Source organism: Heteronotia binoei, chromosome 13 (genome assembly GCF_032191835.1).
Source record: "Heteronotia binoei isolate CCM8104 ecotype False Entrance Well chromosome 13, APGP_CSIRO_Hbin_v1, whole genome shotgun sequence".
In the NCBI taxonomy this organism is placed as follows: Eukaryota; Metazoa; Chordata; class Lepidosauria; order Squamata; family Gekkonidae; genus Heteronotia; species Heteronotia binoei.
Window position 1 is genome coordinate 22,944,773 of NC_083235.1, and position 14,836 is coordinate 22,959,608.

At 43.4% G+C, this 14,836-nt stretch overlaps 1 protein-coding gene across 2 annotated transcripts in view; it reads left to right on the top strand.

Moving 5' to 3' along the window:
• Positions 1 to 2,558: 2,558 nt before the first annotated feature.
• Positions 2,559 to 14,836, top strand: part of LOC132581098 (gametocyte-specific factor 1-like) — a 38,768-nt gene continuing 26,490 nt past the window's right edge. For both annotated transcript variants that reach the window (XM_060252150.1, XM_060252151.1), the window contains exons 1-4: positions 2,559 to 2,761; positions 6,737 to 6,836; positions 8,816 to 8,916; positions 11,682 to 11,808. In XM_060252150.1, the coding sequence (XP_060108133.1) occupies positions 6,821 to 6,836; positions 8,816 to 8,916; positions 11,682 to 11,808 (244 nt within the window). In that variant the 5' untranslated portion in view covers positions 2,559 to 2,761; positions 6,737 to 6,820. The remainder of the gene's footprint in view (positions 2,762 to 6,736; positions 6,837 to 8,815; positions 8,917 to 11,681; positions 11,809 to 14,836) is intronic.

Here is a 14,836-nt window from a genome sequence, read left to right on the forward strand (position 1 = left end):
TTGCCTTCTCCTATACTTCTGGTCAGTGCTTTGACAGATTAGGCAGAGATGTGGCTTTGGTGCCAAGCCAAACATTCCAGTAAGCCACTGCCAGTACGCATGCCAAGGGCTGCCTACCCTGACTGAAGCTCTTGTATATGAAAGCTCTCATGATAAACAACAGAACATGATGTGATGCTTTTTGTCATTCATGCTGATACAGATGAACTAATTTATGGGCACTTCCATGGAAATAATTAAGAAAAAAGAGCAGAGTGTACTAATTATATACTATTTTAAAAATTGCCACCTAGCTATCTAAGGCAGAAGGATGATTTATTGATCTGTCTAACCTTGAGCTCAGGTTTTCTCCAGCAAGGTTCCTTGTGCTGTTCAACCGCTGAAGAGAAGGTAAAAATAATTCAAAAGTGCTGCTTATTACAGCATGAAGAGGATGGCACCAGTTTCAGGATCTGCTTGTCACGTTAAAAGTATAATAATTGAACAGCGGGGAGAGTGGTGGACATTCCAGCTAGACTGCTGAATGTCAATATGCTGAAAGCACCTTTTAGCTATGCCTGCTGAATGACGGTCAGTTTAAAAACACATAGAAAAGAAACTACTCAATTGAACAACCTGAAGAACTGTGCCATTTGTGTTTTCAGGTGGTTTCGCCTTCCACTGATTGTTTTCAAAGGACCAAATGGAACAGATTGCTCACATAGCAGTGAACCCAGCCCCATCCCCATCACAAAATGAAGGTAATGAATGAAGATGGACTTCAGGTTGTTTTCTTAGATGGCTCTATCATTTCTTTGATTGAAAATTCTATCTGCTTGAGACCTGAGTTAATGACATTTACGGGTCACCACATAACAGCCCAACCAATTTTACTGTGATTATTGTAGCTTTACAATCTGAAAATGGATCGGACATTTTGATACATGTGGAACAAACAGGAGGAAAGGATATTCTATCCAAAATGTTCAGAGATTGGACATGGAATAAGTTAGCAGGACAGTAGTTGGTTAACTTCATCCACTGCAGATTGACTTTAAAGAAACGGCTGGTTAGAGAACTAGAATAGCTGCTTTGCCATTATTTATTTACTTGCTTCATTTATAGTTTGCCTTTTTCACTGACTCCAGGCAGATGACCAGAGATGCAAGTGCAAAAGAACTGTCCCAAGTGTTCAACAACTTCGTTTTTTGTTATTTTCTGAGCTCCTGTTGACTTATATCCTGATTTTAACCATCTTTACTCAAAATTATTGAGCATTCCCAAATAAGCACACAAAGTTTCAAAAGTGATCTCAGCATGCTTCATTGACTACACTCCCAGAAAGCCTCACTCATACTGTCACACTCTAAGAATGGCTGAGTTTTTGCCTATTCAGAAACGTATGTGACTAAGGGAAGCAGAGCATTCAGTGACTCATGAACAAAGGTTGAGGAATTCTGGGAGTGCAGTCACAAAACCAGGCATTCTAGGAGTGTGGTCAAGGTATAAAGAATCTGGGAGTGCAGCCACAGGAGAGCTAGGCATTCTGGAGTGATGTCAAGATGCGAGGGACTTCAAGAGTGTGGCCACAGGAGAGCCACGCATTCTGGGACTGTGGTCAAGATGTAAGTAATTCTGGGAGTGTGGCCACAGAAGAGCCAAGCATCCTGGGAGAGTGGGCAAAGGGTGAGGGAGTCTTGGAGAGTGGCCATTGAAGAGCCAGGCATTCTGGGAGAGTGATCAAGGTGTGAGGGATTCTGGGAGAGTGACCATAAGAGAGCCAAGCATTCTGGGAGTGTGGTCAAGGTGTGAGCGATTCTAGGAGGGCAGCCACAGGAGAATCAGATTTTCTGGGAGAATCAGCAAAGTGTGAGGGAATCTGGGAACATGGCCATAGGAGAGCTAGGCATTCTGGGAGTACGGCTGAGCCATCTTTGTATTTGTTTAGTCTGAAATCCCCTCAATGATTCCTCCTTCCTAATGTTTTGATTGTTGTTTTTTATGTCTTTGTAAGTATTTGAGCTGTGGTTTCAGCTGCTTTAATTAGCCTTTTAATCAGTTTTAATTATTTTAAAGTATGTTTATTATGCATGTTTTGTTGGCTGCCGCCTTGTTAGTCCTTCTGAGGGCAAAAAGGCAGGATATGAATTCTGTAAAATAAAATAAATCTGAGGGAAGGTGTCCACAGGAAAACAGGGCATTCTGGGAGTGGCCAAGAGAGGGAAGTATTATGGGAGTACAGCCACAGAAAGCAGGGCATTCCTGGCGCATAGTCTCATTTGGTGTGTTGGTGGGTGTGTGGCTAAGGCTGGCTAAGGAGAGCGAGGCATTCTGGGAGTGTGTGTGTAAATGTGGTCAAGGGCATGACAGAGTGGGACAGTCGGGTCAGAGAAAGGGGTTATGTCAGTGTAGCCCAGGGTGCGAAGAAGTGGGAGTGCCCGAAAGTCTGAAAATGGCATTCTGAGGGAATGACAACGAAACAGAGGGGTATTATTACTATGGCGCTGCGTCCACAAGCTGTTCTAACCGTCAAAGCTCGCCTGTTCCCGTTCACATTCACGAGCTGAGCAGAGACCCCCACGCCGACAAAGGGAGGAGTCGCTGGCTTTTGAAGGCTGGGCTAGAGAAGAGGCGGCGGGGAGGGAGAACGAAGAGTTTTGCAAATTAGACCTGCTGGGAAAAGAGCCTCGTTTCAGGACGGAAACTTTAAAAAGAACTGCGAGAGGCGGTAAAACGGTAGTTTTTGCCCGTTCTCCGAAGTAGTCCGAGGGCTCTTTTCTAGGTAAACAGAACAGGGATTTGGGCACTACGATTCTTCCTATACGATCCGGCCTCTCTGCCACCCTTTCAGCCTTTTTCTTCTATTTAGCAGTAACTTTGCTCAATGTCTTCTCGCTTAATGCCTCCCCCTCCCATTCAACATTTTTTCCTTTTTTGATTTGTCTTGGGGAGTGGTGCTGGGTTTCATTGGTGGCATTTGGGCTAGCTGTACATACATGCAAGATTTCTCTTTCTCAAATCTACTTTCAGAGTGGTTGTGAGGGCAAAGGGAAAAGGAAAGTTGCATATACCCCTTTCAGCTGCTTGGCGTTGGGTTGGGAAATTTTTGGAGATTGGGAGAGATGAGATCTGAGGGGTAGGGCAGGGATGGGGAAAGGCCAATATTCCCTCTAAGCTGCAGAGTCTTGTGAGCAAAAATTCTTTGTGAGCTACTGGTATTAAAGTTGTGAGCTACTGCGTAAATCAGTGTGCTCTGGGGCCATCCTTCCGGAGCTAAGACAAAAATGTGTGAGCTGGAGGCTAAAAATCTGTGAGCTAGCTCACGCTGACTCAGTTTAGAGGGAACACTGGAAAGGAACCTCAGTTTTTCCCTGTGGAACTGATCTCTGTTAAGTCTGGAAATTAGCCCAACAGATCTTTGGGTTCTACCTGGAGGCTGGCAATCTTCCTTTAAGGCAGGCCTCAGATTCAGCAGGAGCTCACAGGAGCACAGCTCCCGAACCTTTCTGAGAATTCCGCCTCCGCCTTCCCACCTTGTCCATTGAATAGTAGGTGCAGCTGCATAACAATACTGGATGAGCTCCACCTATTTTTCTACAAAACGACCCCTGCTTTAAGGTAAGGGGAGTGGGTAGGGGTGCCAACCTCCAGGAGGGGCCCAGAACTCTCCCAGAAGGGCAAAAGAGCTTTTCTGGCCTGCCCAGGAAGACTGTCCACCATTGAGAAAACTCTAGAGCCAGCTGATGAGGATCTAATCTGCTTATGTGAGCAGGCCTCCCTTTGATTGTTCCATCAGGAGTATGGTGGGAGAGACAGTCTGGGTAGGAGAGCTAATATCTGATCTCTTTGCCTTGTAAACCTGCTGCAAACTGCCTTTCAGATGTACCCAAAGTTTCAAATATATGCAATACAATTCAGACATCATTTTTAATTCTTGAAGGGTAGTCACGTTAAATTGTGTGTGTAAAGTGCTGTCGCAATGCAGCCAGCATGGCAATTCTTTAGGGTTTTCAAGGTGAGAGACACAGGTAGTTTGCTATTGCTTGCTGCCCTCTATGTAGCATTCCTGGATTTTGTTGGTGGTCTTCCATCCAAATACTAGCCAGGGCCGACCCCGCTTAGCTTCTAAGATTGGATGAGATTGGGCTAACAGTCAGTTTACTGTGGCAAAATATTTTCAGTTTCTAGACTAACTTTGTGCTGTGAGCTTTATTAAGCAAGACACTAATTTAGAGTGATGATTGGAGCAGTTCATTATATTTAAAAAGCAAAAGCTAGTCCCCTCTGCAAGCACCAGTCATTTCTGACTCTGGGGTGACATCCAGACTTTTTACAGGGTGGTTTGGCATTGCCTTCCCCAATCATCTGCACTTTCCCCCCAGCAAGTTGGGTACTCCTTTTGCCAACAGCAGAAGGATGGATGGCTGAAGTGATATCACCATCTTCAAGTACTTGAAGGGCTGTCATCTAGAGGATGATGTGGAATTATTTTCTGTGGCCCCGGAAGGTAGGACCAGAACCAATGGGTTGAAATTAAATCAAAGGAGTTTCCGGCTCAACATTAGGAAGAACTTCCTGACCGCTGGAGCAGTTCCTCAGTGGAACAGGCTTTCTCGGGAGGTGGTGGGCTCTCCTTCCTTGGAGGTTTTTAAACAGAGGCTAGATGGCCATCTGACAGCAATGAAGATCCTATGAATTTAAGGGGAGGTGTTTGTGAGTTTCCTGCATTGTGTAGGGGGTTGAACTAGATGACCCTAGAGGACCCTTCCAATTCTATGATTCTATGAGTCAACCTTGAGTCAGCTACCTGAACCCAGCTTCTGCCGGGATTGAACTCAGGTCATTAGCTGGGCTTGGATTGCAGTACTGCAGCTTACCACTCTGTGCCACGGGGCTCCTTCATTATATTTGGAAACTGCAGCTTACCACTCTGTATGTGTGTCTGCCCCCCCACCTTTCAAAGGATAATTGGGGAGGGTGATCTGTTTATCTACCTAGACCTCAGGGATTGACATTTTTGTCTTTCAGGAGAATAGTGTATACTCTGTGTTAGTGAGATATTGGTGGGTTAGTTCTTTAGGAATAAAACATTAGAAGCTCTTTATCATCTGGTTTCTTCTGTCCTGTGTCTCAATACTGTATGTTGTGAGTGTATTAAATATTATTTAGAGAGTAACTTTGGAATAGGTTAGGACCTAGAAAATTTTATTATGCTGTTTTTCTGGAGTCCAAATAATTTTTGTGCTCCTTTTGAAGATAAATGAACATAATAGTTATCTCCCTAGGTGTCCTCTTAATGGTATTTTAGTAATATCTTAGTGGAGTTTTTAGAAACAGATTAAATGAGGTTGTTTTTAATAGGCATAGGGAGAAGGCAGCACATTCTTGTGAGGCATTTACTGTCCCATTTGGGCAGCCAACCAAGGAAGTATGTGGCTATGTCTAGAAACTAGGGTTCAATAACTGGGGACTGTGAAATGACTAATTTTACAAATACATGGCTACCCTTTTTTAATTCACTGGGAAATCTAAGCCACAATTTTTTTTTTTAAAAGGCTTTGAGATATGGATCTATCTAAGTAGTCAAAACTAGAGTGTTTAAAGTATTTAGGGTAGGGATCAGTTGGAGAACTGCACTCAAAGTAGATGTCAGTGGCATTTCATCTGAATGGAGGGAGGTGTCCAGTGAGGTGCCACAGGGCTCAGTTCTGGCCTGGTACTTTTCAGTATTTTTATAAATGATGAGGGTGTGGAGGGGCCACTCATTAAATCTGCAGATGATACCAAATTGGGAGGAGCAGCAAACCAACCAAAAGAAAGAGATAGGATCCAATGTGATCTGAACATGCTGGAAAAGTGTGGCCTAATATGCAAGTGAGTTCCTGCTGGGCCTTTTCTACAAAAAAGTCCTGTGAGACTATGGTGATGTCAGGGGGTGTGGCCTAACATGCAAATGAGTTCCTGCTGGGCCTTTTCCTACCAAAAAAAGCCCTGTTTGAAGGGCTTTCTCTTAGAGGAGGAACAAATTTCCTGTTGGCAGCAGAGAACAGGAGGGTACCAGCTGGATATTAGGAGAAACTTTTTTTACAGTAAGAGTTTTTCAACAGTAAAATCAGCTACTTGGGCTGATCCTACATTGAGCAGTGTGTTGTACTAGATGCCTGTCTGGCCCCTTCTGTGACTCTGAGACTTCCCTGAGCTCCCAAATCCTATATGATATGACTGCATAATGCTCACTGATCCAAGTAAGTGTAGTTTGGAAACACCACTGGTTATTTCTAGTGTTGTTGGTCATTCCTTTATAGGTAATAAACCATTTTATTCATGTTCTTTATACTGTGTTATTACTGCCATGTTGTTGGTATTATTATCCATCGCTATTGCCAATAGTAGTGGTTTTGAAAAAAAAAACATGTTGTGGGTGATAAGAAATAGTTCCTCTGCTGTTTGGGGAAAGAGAAACCAAAACGTTTAAGTTGGCGTGCACCATGAGGATTACATTTTTTGTTTTTTCTGTTCCATCTTGTATGCTTTTCTGAGCTCCTTTTAACTTTTCTAAAAACGCTCTGCCTTTTTTAAAAAACAGTAGCACTAGTCGAATGTTTCAAAGACCAACTGACTTGCAACCAAGAGAAAATTCAAAGGTGTTAATGAAATTTTTTCCCATGTGCAAGATTGCTTTGTAGCTGCATGATGCCTCTATGATCCAGTGGACTTGTGAACCACAATAATTGTCCTTCTGATTGCTGGTCTTTAGGGTAGGCAGGCATTACTTCGACCTACACAAGGCCAGAGGCAGAGGAGCTGTGATCTCCACGATATCAGCTTCTGTGAAGTGGATATGGCTGACAACTACAGTGAGTCCTGTTTCTATTTGTTTATTTGCCTTGTAAAGCAGAGGGCATCTGAAAGAGAGCAAGAACACACACACATCTCTGTGGAGCAGCTTCTAGTCTGTGAAACTTTATGCTAAAATAAATCTTTTGAGTCCCATAGCACCTGTAAGACCAGCAAGTTTTATTCTGAATGTAAATTTTCATGTGCATGCACACTTCTCCAGATACATTCACATGAAAGCTTATGTCCAGAACAAAGCTTTGTTGGTCTTAAAAGTGCCACTTTGTTTTGCTGCTTCAGACCAACGTGATTAAAATAAATCTGTTAGTCTTCCTATTTGTTTGGGGGTTTTTTTGCTGCAACACACTAATGTGCTTACCTCTCTAGAATTTGTTACCATAGCTATAAGGTTCTGGAACTGTGTAGTTTGAATTAATCTTTTAAATTGTCACAAATGAGTTTTCAGAGGAAGAATCTACTATTGTTAATGTGTCGTGGCAACATTATCATCCTCTGCTTAAAAATTAAGTTGTTGGGGGTTTTTTGCATTGAAGTGCATCTGATTATAGGAACCTTACTAAAAAGTTGTATTTTGACTTGGTCTGAATGAGAAATCTCCTTGGAAACTCTGTGCATGCTTAGGCTCCCTAGAAGAAAGGTGGGATATACACAGGCCCTTTAAACATGGTGCATATCACCCCCACTGCAAGAAACCATAACTGGATTAGGTCTTGGAATTGTATGTGCACCACTGTAGCCATACAAATTGCTGTTCCTTTAGAATTTAAACTTGGGGACTTGAATCTGATGTGTTCATAGTAGCTCAACAGAATCTGAATGGAAAATTTGGCTCAATCCTTTCTCAGCTGTAAAACTCCCTAGAGATTGAATGGAGTCAAGGATGTATTGCAATCCACAATGAGGCTTTAGGGGGAAAACCTGAATGTGATGTGTACAGAAGCACACAATTCTTAATGAGGATCATAAGACCAGAAGTTTGTAACACATGTGTGATTCCATTATCTCTGCTGCAAGGATTGGAGGGAGAAACATTCTGCAATTAAAATGGTGCCTATTTCAGAAAAACATAAGCTTATTTAGTATGTTTTATAATGGCCTTGTGATGTGTGCGCATTTGTGTATGTTAGTCATTGGTGGAAAGGCTGGTTTGCACAGAATATTGGCCAGGGCCGTGGAATAATTACATAAATGATCAGAAATGACATGTTGGACTGATGCTACATAAATAATAATAATAATAAAATTTTATTTATACCCCGCCCTCCCCGCCGAGGCAGGCTCAGTATCAACTACAGAACTTTAAAAAGCCACCCTTTCCCCACCTGGCTCTGACACATACCATTACCATACTCTTCAGCAGATCTTTAATCACCATGAAAGCTAGAAACTTACATTTTATTTATTTTTATTTATTTATTTAGAATTTATATCCCACCCTTCCCACAAGTGGCTCATTTTATGAAATGAAAATATAGTAGATTCTGCAAGATGATCATGCTGCATAGCAGTTGACCTCCATAGCTCAGTGAAAAAACACTCAAACCAAGGGTACCGGTACTTGTCTTATGGGACCAGTGGGAACAATGGAGCCATTCCTCTTCCATTTCTTTCAATAATACTTTAAACTGGACTGTGTAATTGAGCAGCTTCAGAGATTAAGTTTCTCTACAGCTTTCTGTTTATTTCATAAATGTCCTCATTAAGATCCACAGCACTGTCTCGCACTACTGACTACATTCTCTTTATTTAGTATCTTAATCGCCTAAATCTCGTGAGTGAATTTAATTAGCCCCCTAAACTTTAAAAGTAATTTTACGATTATGGAATTCTAAGAGCTGATAGCTTTTCTTGCTTATCCGATTAACTCTGGTATGTTAGTATGTTTCCGCATTTTAATTGCGGAGAGAATACTATAAATTCTAATCAGTATCTCTCAAAAACATATCCTGATTCTTTTCTCTCTCTCTCTTTCTGTTAGCTGATGGTTTGGATCCAGATAAACTAATGCAATGCCCATATGACAAGAATCACCAAATAAGAGCATGTAGGTTCCCTTACCACCTTGTCAAATGCCGCAAGGTAAGATATGTGAAAACTATTGTTTCGTTAAGTGTGTAACATGTATTGCTGTCTGTTACCTAATATGATTTCATCATTTGGGCCATGACAATGCTAGTTCAAAATGAGTTTTATGATGTAATGGTTGGCTTTAAAATAAGGAGTATCTAGCATGGTACGGCTGTGTAGAGATTCACCCATCCTCCCTTGCAAGTATATGTGTATACCGTTCATCTGCTCTGATGCCTAGCCAATGTGATAAGGAAAATGGCTTAGCAGTCAACTCAGTTATTGAATGCAGGAACTTCTCATCCATATATGTAGAAAGATCTGCTAAAAACATGTGAAGTCTTAGATTTCCATTTTTAAAAAAAATAAGGCTTCTTGCTTGAAGGAGAATGGTGAGGAATATAGACAACAAGCTGGCTCGACTGACTTACAGCAGACCAGGTTCTGCATTGTTTGCACCTCGGTCTTCCCCTCAAGGGTTAATGTGAACAGCAACAGTCCTGATCTATCCTGCAGATTTTACTAATTGGTTTCTTGGCCTGCACAGTTCTTATCTTCAAGGTCAAAGATGGAAGTGGGGCGATTAGCTTCTCATGAGAACCTGCTGTCCTTGTGTGGGGAGGGAGAGAACTGGGGGTGAAGAGGTAATCTTCTGCGTGCTTCGCCTAGAAAGATGTTCTGATTGGACGTCATCCTCATGTAATGTTGCCGGGCCCAAAAACTATAACTGAGCTAAGGCCCTGGAGAGACTAGCTGGGATTTTTTTGAGTCTAGTGGCAGGTGTGACTGGACTCAAACTGTTCTACTGCTTCAGACCAACATGGCTGCCCACTTGGAATTTTGACAAAGGCCTGAACTATCACCCTATTGAATTTGCAATTGTTAGCAATTTAGAGAACCTCTGAGCTTTGGCCTTTGACTCTTGAATTTAAGGTATGTGCAGGGTTGGAATTCTAGCAGGAGCTCCTTTGCATATTAGGCCACACACCCCTGATGTAGCCAATCCTCCAAGAGTTTACAGGGCTGTTACTACAGGGCCTACTGTAAGCTCCAGGAGGATTGGCTACATCAGGGACGTGTGGCCTAATTTGCAAAGGAACTCCTGCTAGAATTCTACTCCTGGGTATGTGCCAACTAGCACAAGTTCTGAAAAGTGTTAGATAATTTAAGGTAGTGTTCTTGCTTTCTTGCCGAATGATTTTAGAGTGATGTGTTGGCTACAGAATAAATTTTCATATTGATAGAATTGAAATAAACTTAACAAATCTTTTTTAAAAAAAATTAAACAATGGTCTGGTTACTTGTGCACATCTGCTCTGGAGACCCACGGGATCAGCTTAGACTTCCTTGATACACATATTGGCCCAAAAGCCAATACTTGTGTTTTGGGGCATCTCAGACCTTCATGAATGCAGCTCTTAAGCATGTTGGAAATGTAACACTAAAAGCAATCTCTCTCATTGCTGACAACTGTAATTTGATGTGCAGATTGGAAGCAGCATGCCCTGCTCTAATTCATCATGGTGTTTCACTGTCGTTTTGAATATAAATTTGTCCTAAAAGGTTTTCTCTTGTCCTTGCTGCCTTACAATGATTTATTCCTCTTGGGGTGGTGCAGCGTTACATTAACAGTATAGCCACCCTCTGTTCTTTGATCTCTCCTGCCTTCAGGTGATCTGGGGCTCGCACCAGGAGCTAGGGATGCCAGCCTCCACCTGGGGATCTCCTGGAATTACAGCTCATCTCCAGACTGCAGAGATCAGTTCCCAAGGGGGAAATGGAAGCTTTGGAGAGTGGACTTTATGGCATTGCTCCCCCCCTGCCCCCACTGAGGTCCCTGTCCTCCTCAGGCTCCATCCCCAAATCTCCAGGAGTTACTCAGCCTGGATCTGGCAACCCTACCCCTTCATCCCCCACCAGTGTCTGGGGGCCCCTGGCAACCCTAGCAGGAGAGCATGGATTATAATTAAGAGCTCTCAGTGTGCACAGACTGCACATTCTCCTTACCACAGCCATAAATAAAATAAATTTGCAAATTTTAGGTTAGATAAGGTAGTCTTTAGTCTTCAAATGCATCTGCACCATATAGGGCTCCCAGATCACTTAGAGCTCATAAATGAGCAAACCATATGCATTGTGTAGGGAGTTGCACAGCCAATACACAGTTGTTCTACAGTAGGGTTCCTCAGTCTTTTTGAGCCTGCAGACAACTGTGGAATTCTGACACAGTGTGATAGGCACATCCACAAAATGTCTACTGCAGGAGATGGAGCCAGCCACTAAATGGCTACCACAGCTTACCTTCAGTCAATGAAGATCCTTGTGTTGTGGTAGCAACACAATGCAAGTATTTTTGTATATTTGTTGTTATCTGCTAATTTTTAAATTAACAATATTATTTGTTTATGGTTTCTTAACCTTTCGGTATTTAATGTTATTTGGCAAGGCGCATGCGACAGACTCCTGTGGAGTCAAAATTTGGGTTGATGCATTATATACCTCAGCTGATGCTGTTCTTGTGCTTTTGCAGGCATCAGACTTTGTACCAGTATGGCCAAATTTTGCTATGTTTGTTGAGACCTGAGTTGCTTTTTTCCCAGGAAACCTGCTCATTGCTTTTTGGGCATGTCCTTAATAAGGATTATACTGAAGTAATGTGTGGATTGCAGAACTTTTTAACTCCAGAAATAAACCTGAACCCAAACTTGTGTGCAGGTTACTCATCAGTGTCTGTAAAACTGGGGTAACTTATAGCATATGCCATCTTGTTTCTCTAGAACCACCCTGATATTGTGCAGCAGCTGGTGACATGCCCCTTTAACGCCCGTCACCAGGTCCCCAAAACAGAGATCAGCCAACACATATCCAGCTGTGACGACAAAAGATTCATTGAGCAAGACATTGGTAAGAAATCAGACTCTGTGAATTGACTATTGGCAGCTGTTCGCTGCAGTTTATCTTTGCTGTTCGTATTTCCAATAGATAGTTGAATCCATAGTTAGCCAACTCTTCTTTTCAGAGTCTATCTTTCTTAGAACTCTCTGTGCTATGATTTGTAGTGGCACAGAGGAAAAACTCTTGCTTTATATCAGTCAATTTGTAAGCACTCTGAGCACCTGGTATCATAAACCAGTGACTTTTATTATTATTGGAGGCTATAGCATAAATTGCAGACATTAAAATGAAGGCACCTTGGCAAGTCCGAGTTATTGCCGAGAGGCAGTTGGCGATACTGCCAACAGAGGGAAATAACAGTAGTAAAAAAACAGATCTTGGCACAGCTCTCCTCTCCAGATCGTGAATGAGAAGCAGTCAGGGACCGATATCTGCTGTCTTCTGAACTTAATGAATGCTGACCCTGTCCTTGGCCCAAAGGCATGTCTGTCAGCTGGGCGGCCTGAACGGTGGCTTCATGCCTTACGTTAACTGGCTTTATCCAACTGTGAGGTTCTTCAGTTGGTGTACAGTTACTGAACCAAGTCCTCTGCCTGGGTTTGTAACTTAGCTTGATTTACAAGACCAGACACCAGCATTATTTAGTGCCAGCCTTGCACCTGCTTCCAGTACATTTGAGTACTCTTGTAGCACTCAGCACTGTGTTTGATCTCCTCTCCAGTAGGTGTTTGGCCGTGCCAAGATGCACGAAAGTCTTAAAGCCCATGAAGGCTTGAGCGTGGTGCCCGCTGATGGTGAGAGACCTAGGGTTCCAATTCATGGTCCCAGTCATGAAATTGGAGTGTATCCTTAGGTGGTGGTGTTCATGTCACAGAACCAACAGAAATATTTTTAGGGTTCATGCTAACTCAGGAGTGGAAACTGGTTTCAGATGCTGACTGAAAGGGAACCCTTGGTAACCGTAACAATGATTAACGTTGCTGCTGATGTGTTGCTTAACCTAGGTTAGGGCCAACATTGGGAAAAGTTTCTATGTCTTGTTCATAACATGTGAACAGGGGACCTATGTTCTGTCTGCATTGGGCCTCAGGATAACTGTGAGGCTGGCCCCATGTGCTGAGGTCCTTTCATGATCTGTGCTGTGCTATGAGAGAGAGGCCTAGGGAGCCTGTGAGGCCTGTGTCTCAGTAGGAAGAGACAGCCTACAACCCCAGAATGCTTGGCACTGGTTTCAGCCAATCGGCGTCCAAGTAGGCTCTGAGGGGAATAGTTTAAAAGCTCTCTCAGGAGACAGACGCTGTTCTTTCCTCCTGAGAGGTCAAGCAGGCAGGACAGCTGCTTTCTAGGAGGAAGACCCTCACTCTGAGGGAGAGAGTGAGCAGGCCGAGGCCTGGGACCTAACAGACAAGGGACAGTTAAATTCAGTCACGTTAGGGACTTTATATTTATTTTCCTTCACCCACATTACCGTAGTTTCAAAGCACCTTATCTTTCACTTCCCGTTTATTGATTTTCCTGTTTAAAATAAACTTTTTTGTTTTTGTTACTCTGCCTGGTCTACACGCCTATTTTCTTGGTCACAGCAAGGGATTTGAAGGGCTTGGGAGGGGGCTCTGGCCTTCCCAAGGGACCCTAATTCCAGAGTGGTGGCAGCGTCAGGTGGCACCCCTATTTGGGTTATGACAGATGCTATTCCCTATTCTATTTATTAGCATCATAAGCTCCTTTCCCCCAGGCTACTGTATTCCTGTGACGTTCCTGCATCCCATTTCTGCCTCTCCAAGTGGCCAGGTTGATGCCTCCATTTGTTGCTGACCTTCTGCCAGCTGGGGCTACCAACTGGCATTGCCCTCAGGTGCCTCCTTCTCTCTTAAGCTGCCTATCACTGTTGGGATCCAGCTGTTCTGGACAGATGCTGTACAGTTGGTCCACTTCACTTGTTTCCCTGCTGCATACTGCAGCTCTGTGGTTGGGGGTGGGATAGGAAGGATCCCGCCAGGCATGGGGCCTGTTGCCATGGCATTCCTAGCTGAGCGGTATTTGATCACTGCATTTGATCTGGGTCTCTGGCTTTGTGGTAGAGCAATAGATCTGAGTATCTGGCCCCTTTGATTAACCAGCCACCCTCATTCTCCATAGGTGTTAGATAACAAAACTTTCATTCTACACTGTAAGCAGCATAGAATTTCAGTTTAGATTTTCAAATATGGCAGAACTAATTGAATCTCTTTTCGATCCTGGCCCCAACCTGATGGAACACTCTGCCAGATGACATCAGGGCCCTCTGGGACCTTATGCAATTCTGCATTGCCTGTAAGGCAGAGATGTTCTGCCAGGCTTTTGGTTGAGGGCAGTAATGGTTTATTATCTGGCTGGCACCGTCTTTTCCCATTCCCCCCCTTTTCCCATGCCTTTTAAGAGTCCCCGCACACACATCATACCCTGGCAGTCCAGACAGTAGAAAAACTTATAGGGCACCATCTGATAATTTTATAATTTTAATTACCCTGTGTTGTTTTTAATGTATGTTTTACATCAGGGGTCCTCAACCCCCAGGCCGTGGACTGGTCCCAGTCCGTGGCCTGTTAGCAACTGGGCCGTGAGTTGTATAATTATTTCATTATATATTACAATGTAATAATAATAAGACATTGGATTTATATCCTGCCCTCCATTCCGAATCTCAGAGCGGCTTACAATCTCTTTTATTTTCCTCCCCCACAGAAGACACCCTGTGAGGTGAGTGGGGTTGAGAGAGCTCTCCCAGAAGCTGCCCTTTCAAGGGCAGCTCTGCAAGAGCTATGGCTGACCCAAGGCCATTCCAGCAGCTGCAAATGGAGGAGTGGGGAATAAAGCCCAGTTCTCCCAAATAAGAGTCTACACACTTAACCACCACACCAAAATATCATCCCAAAACCATCCCCCGCCCCCCGCCCCGGTTTGTGGAAAAATTGTCTTCCACAAAACTGGTCCCTGGTGCCGAAAAGTTTGGGGACCATTGTTGTACATGGAGTGGAGTGAGCCGGATAGGGCAATT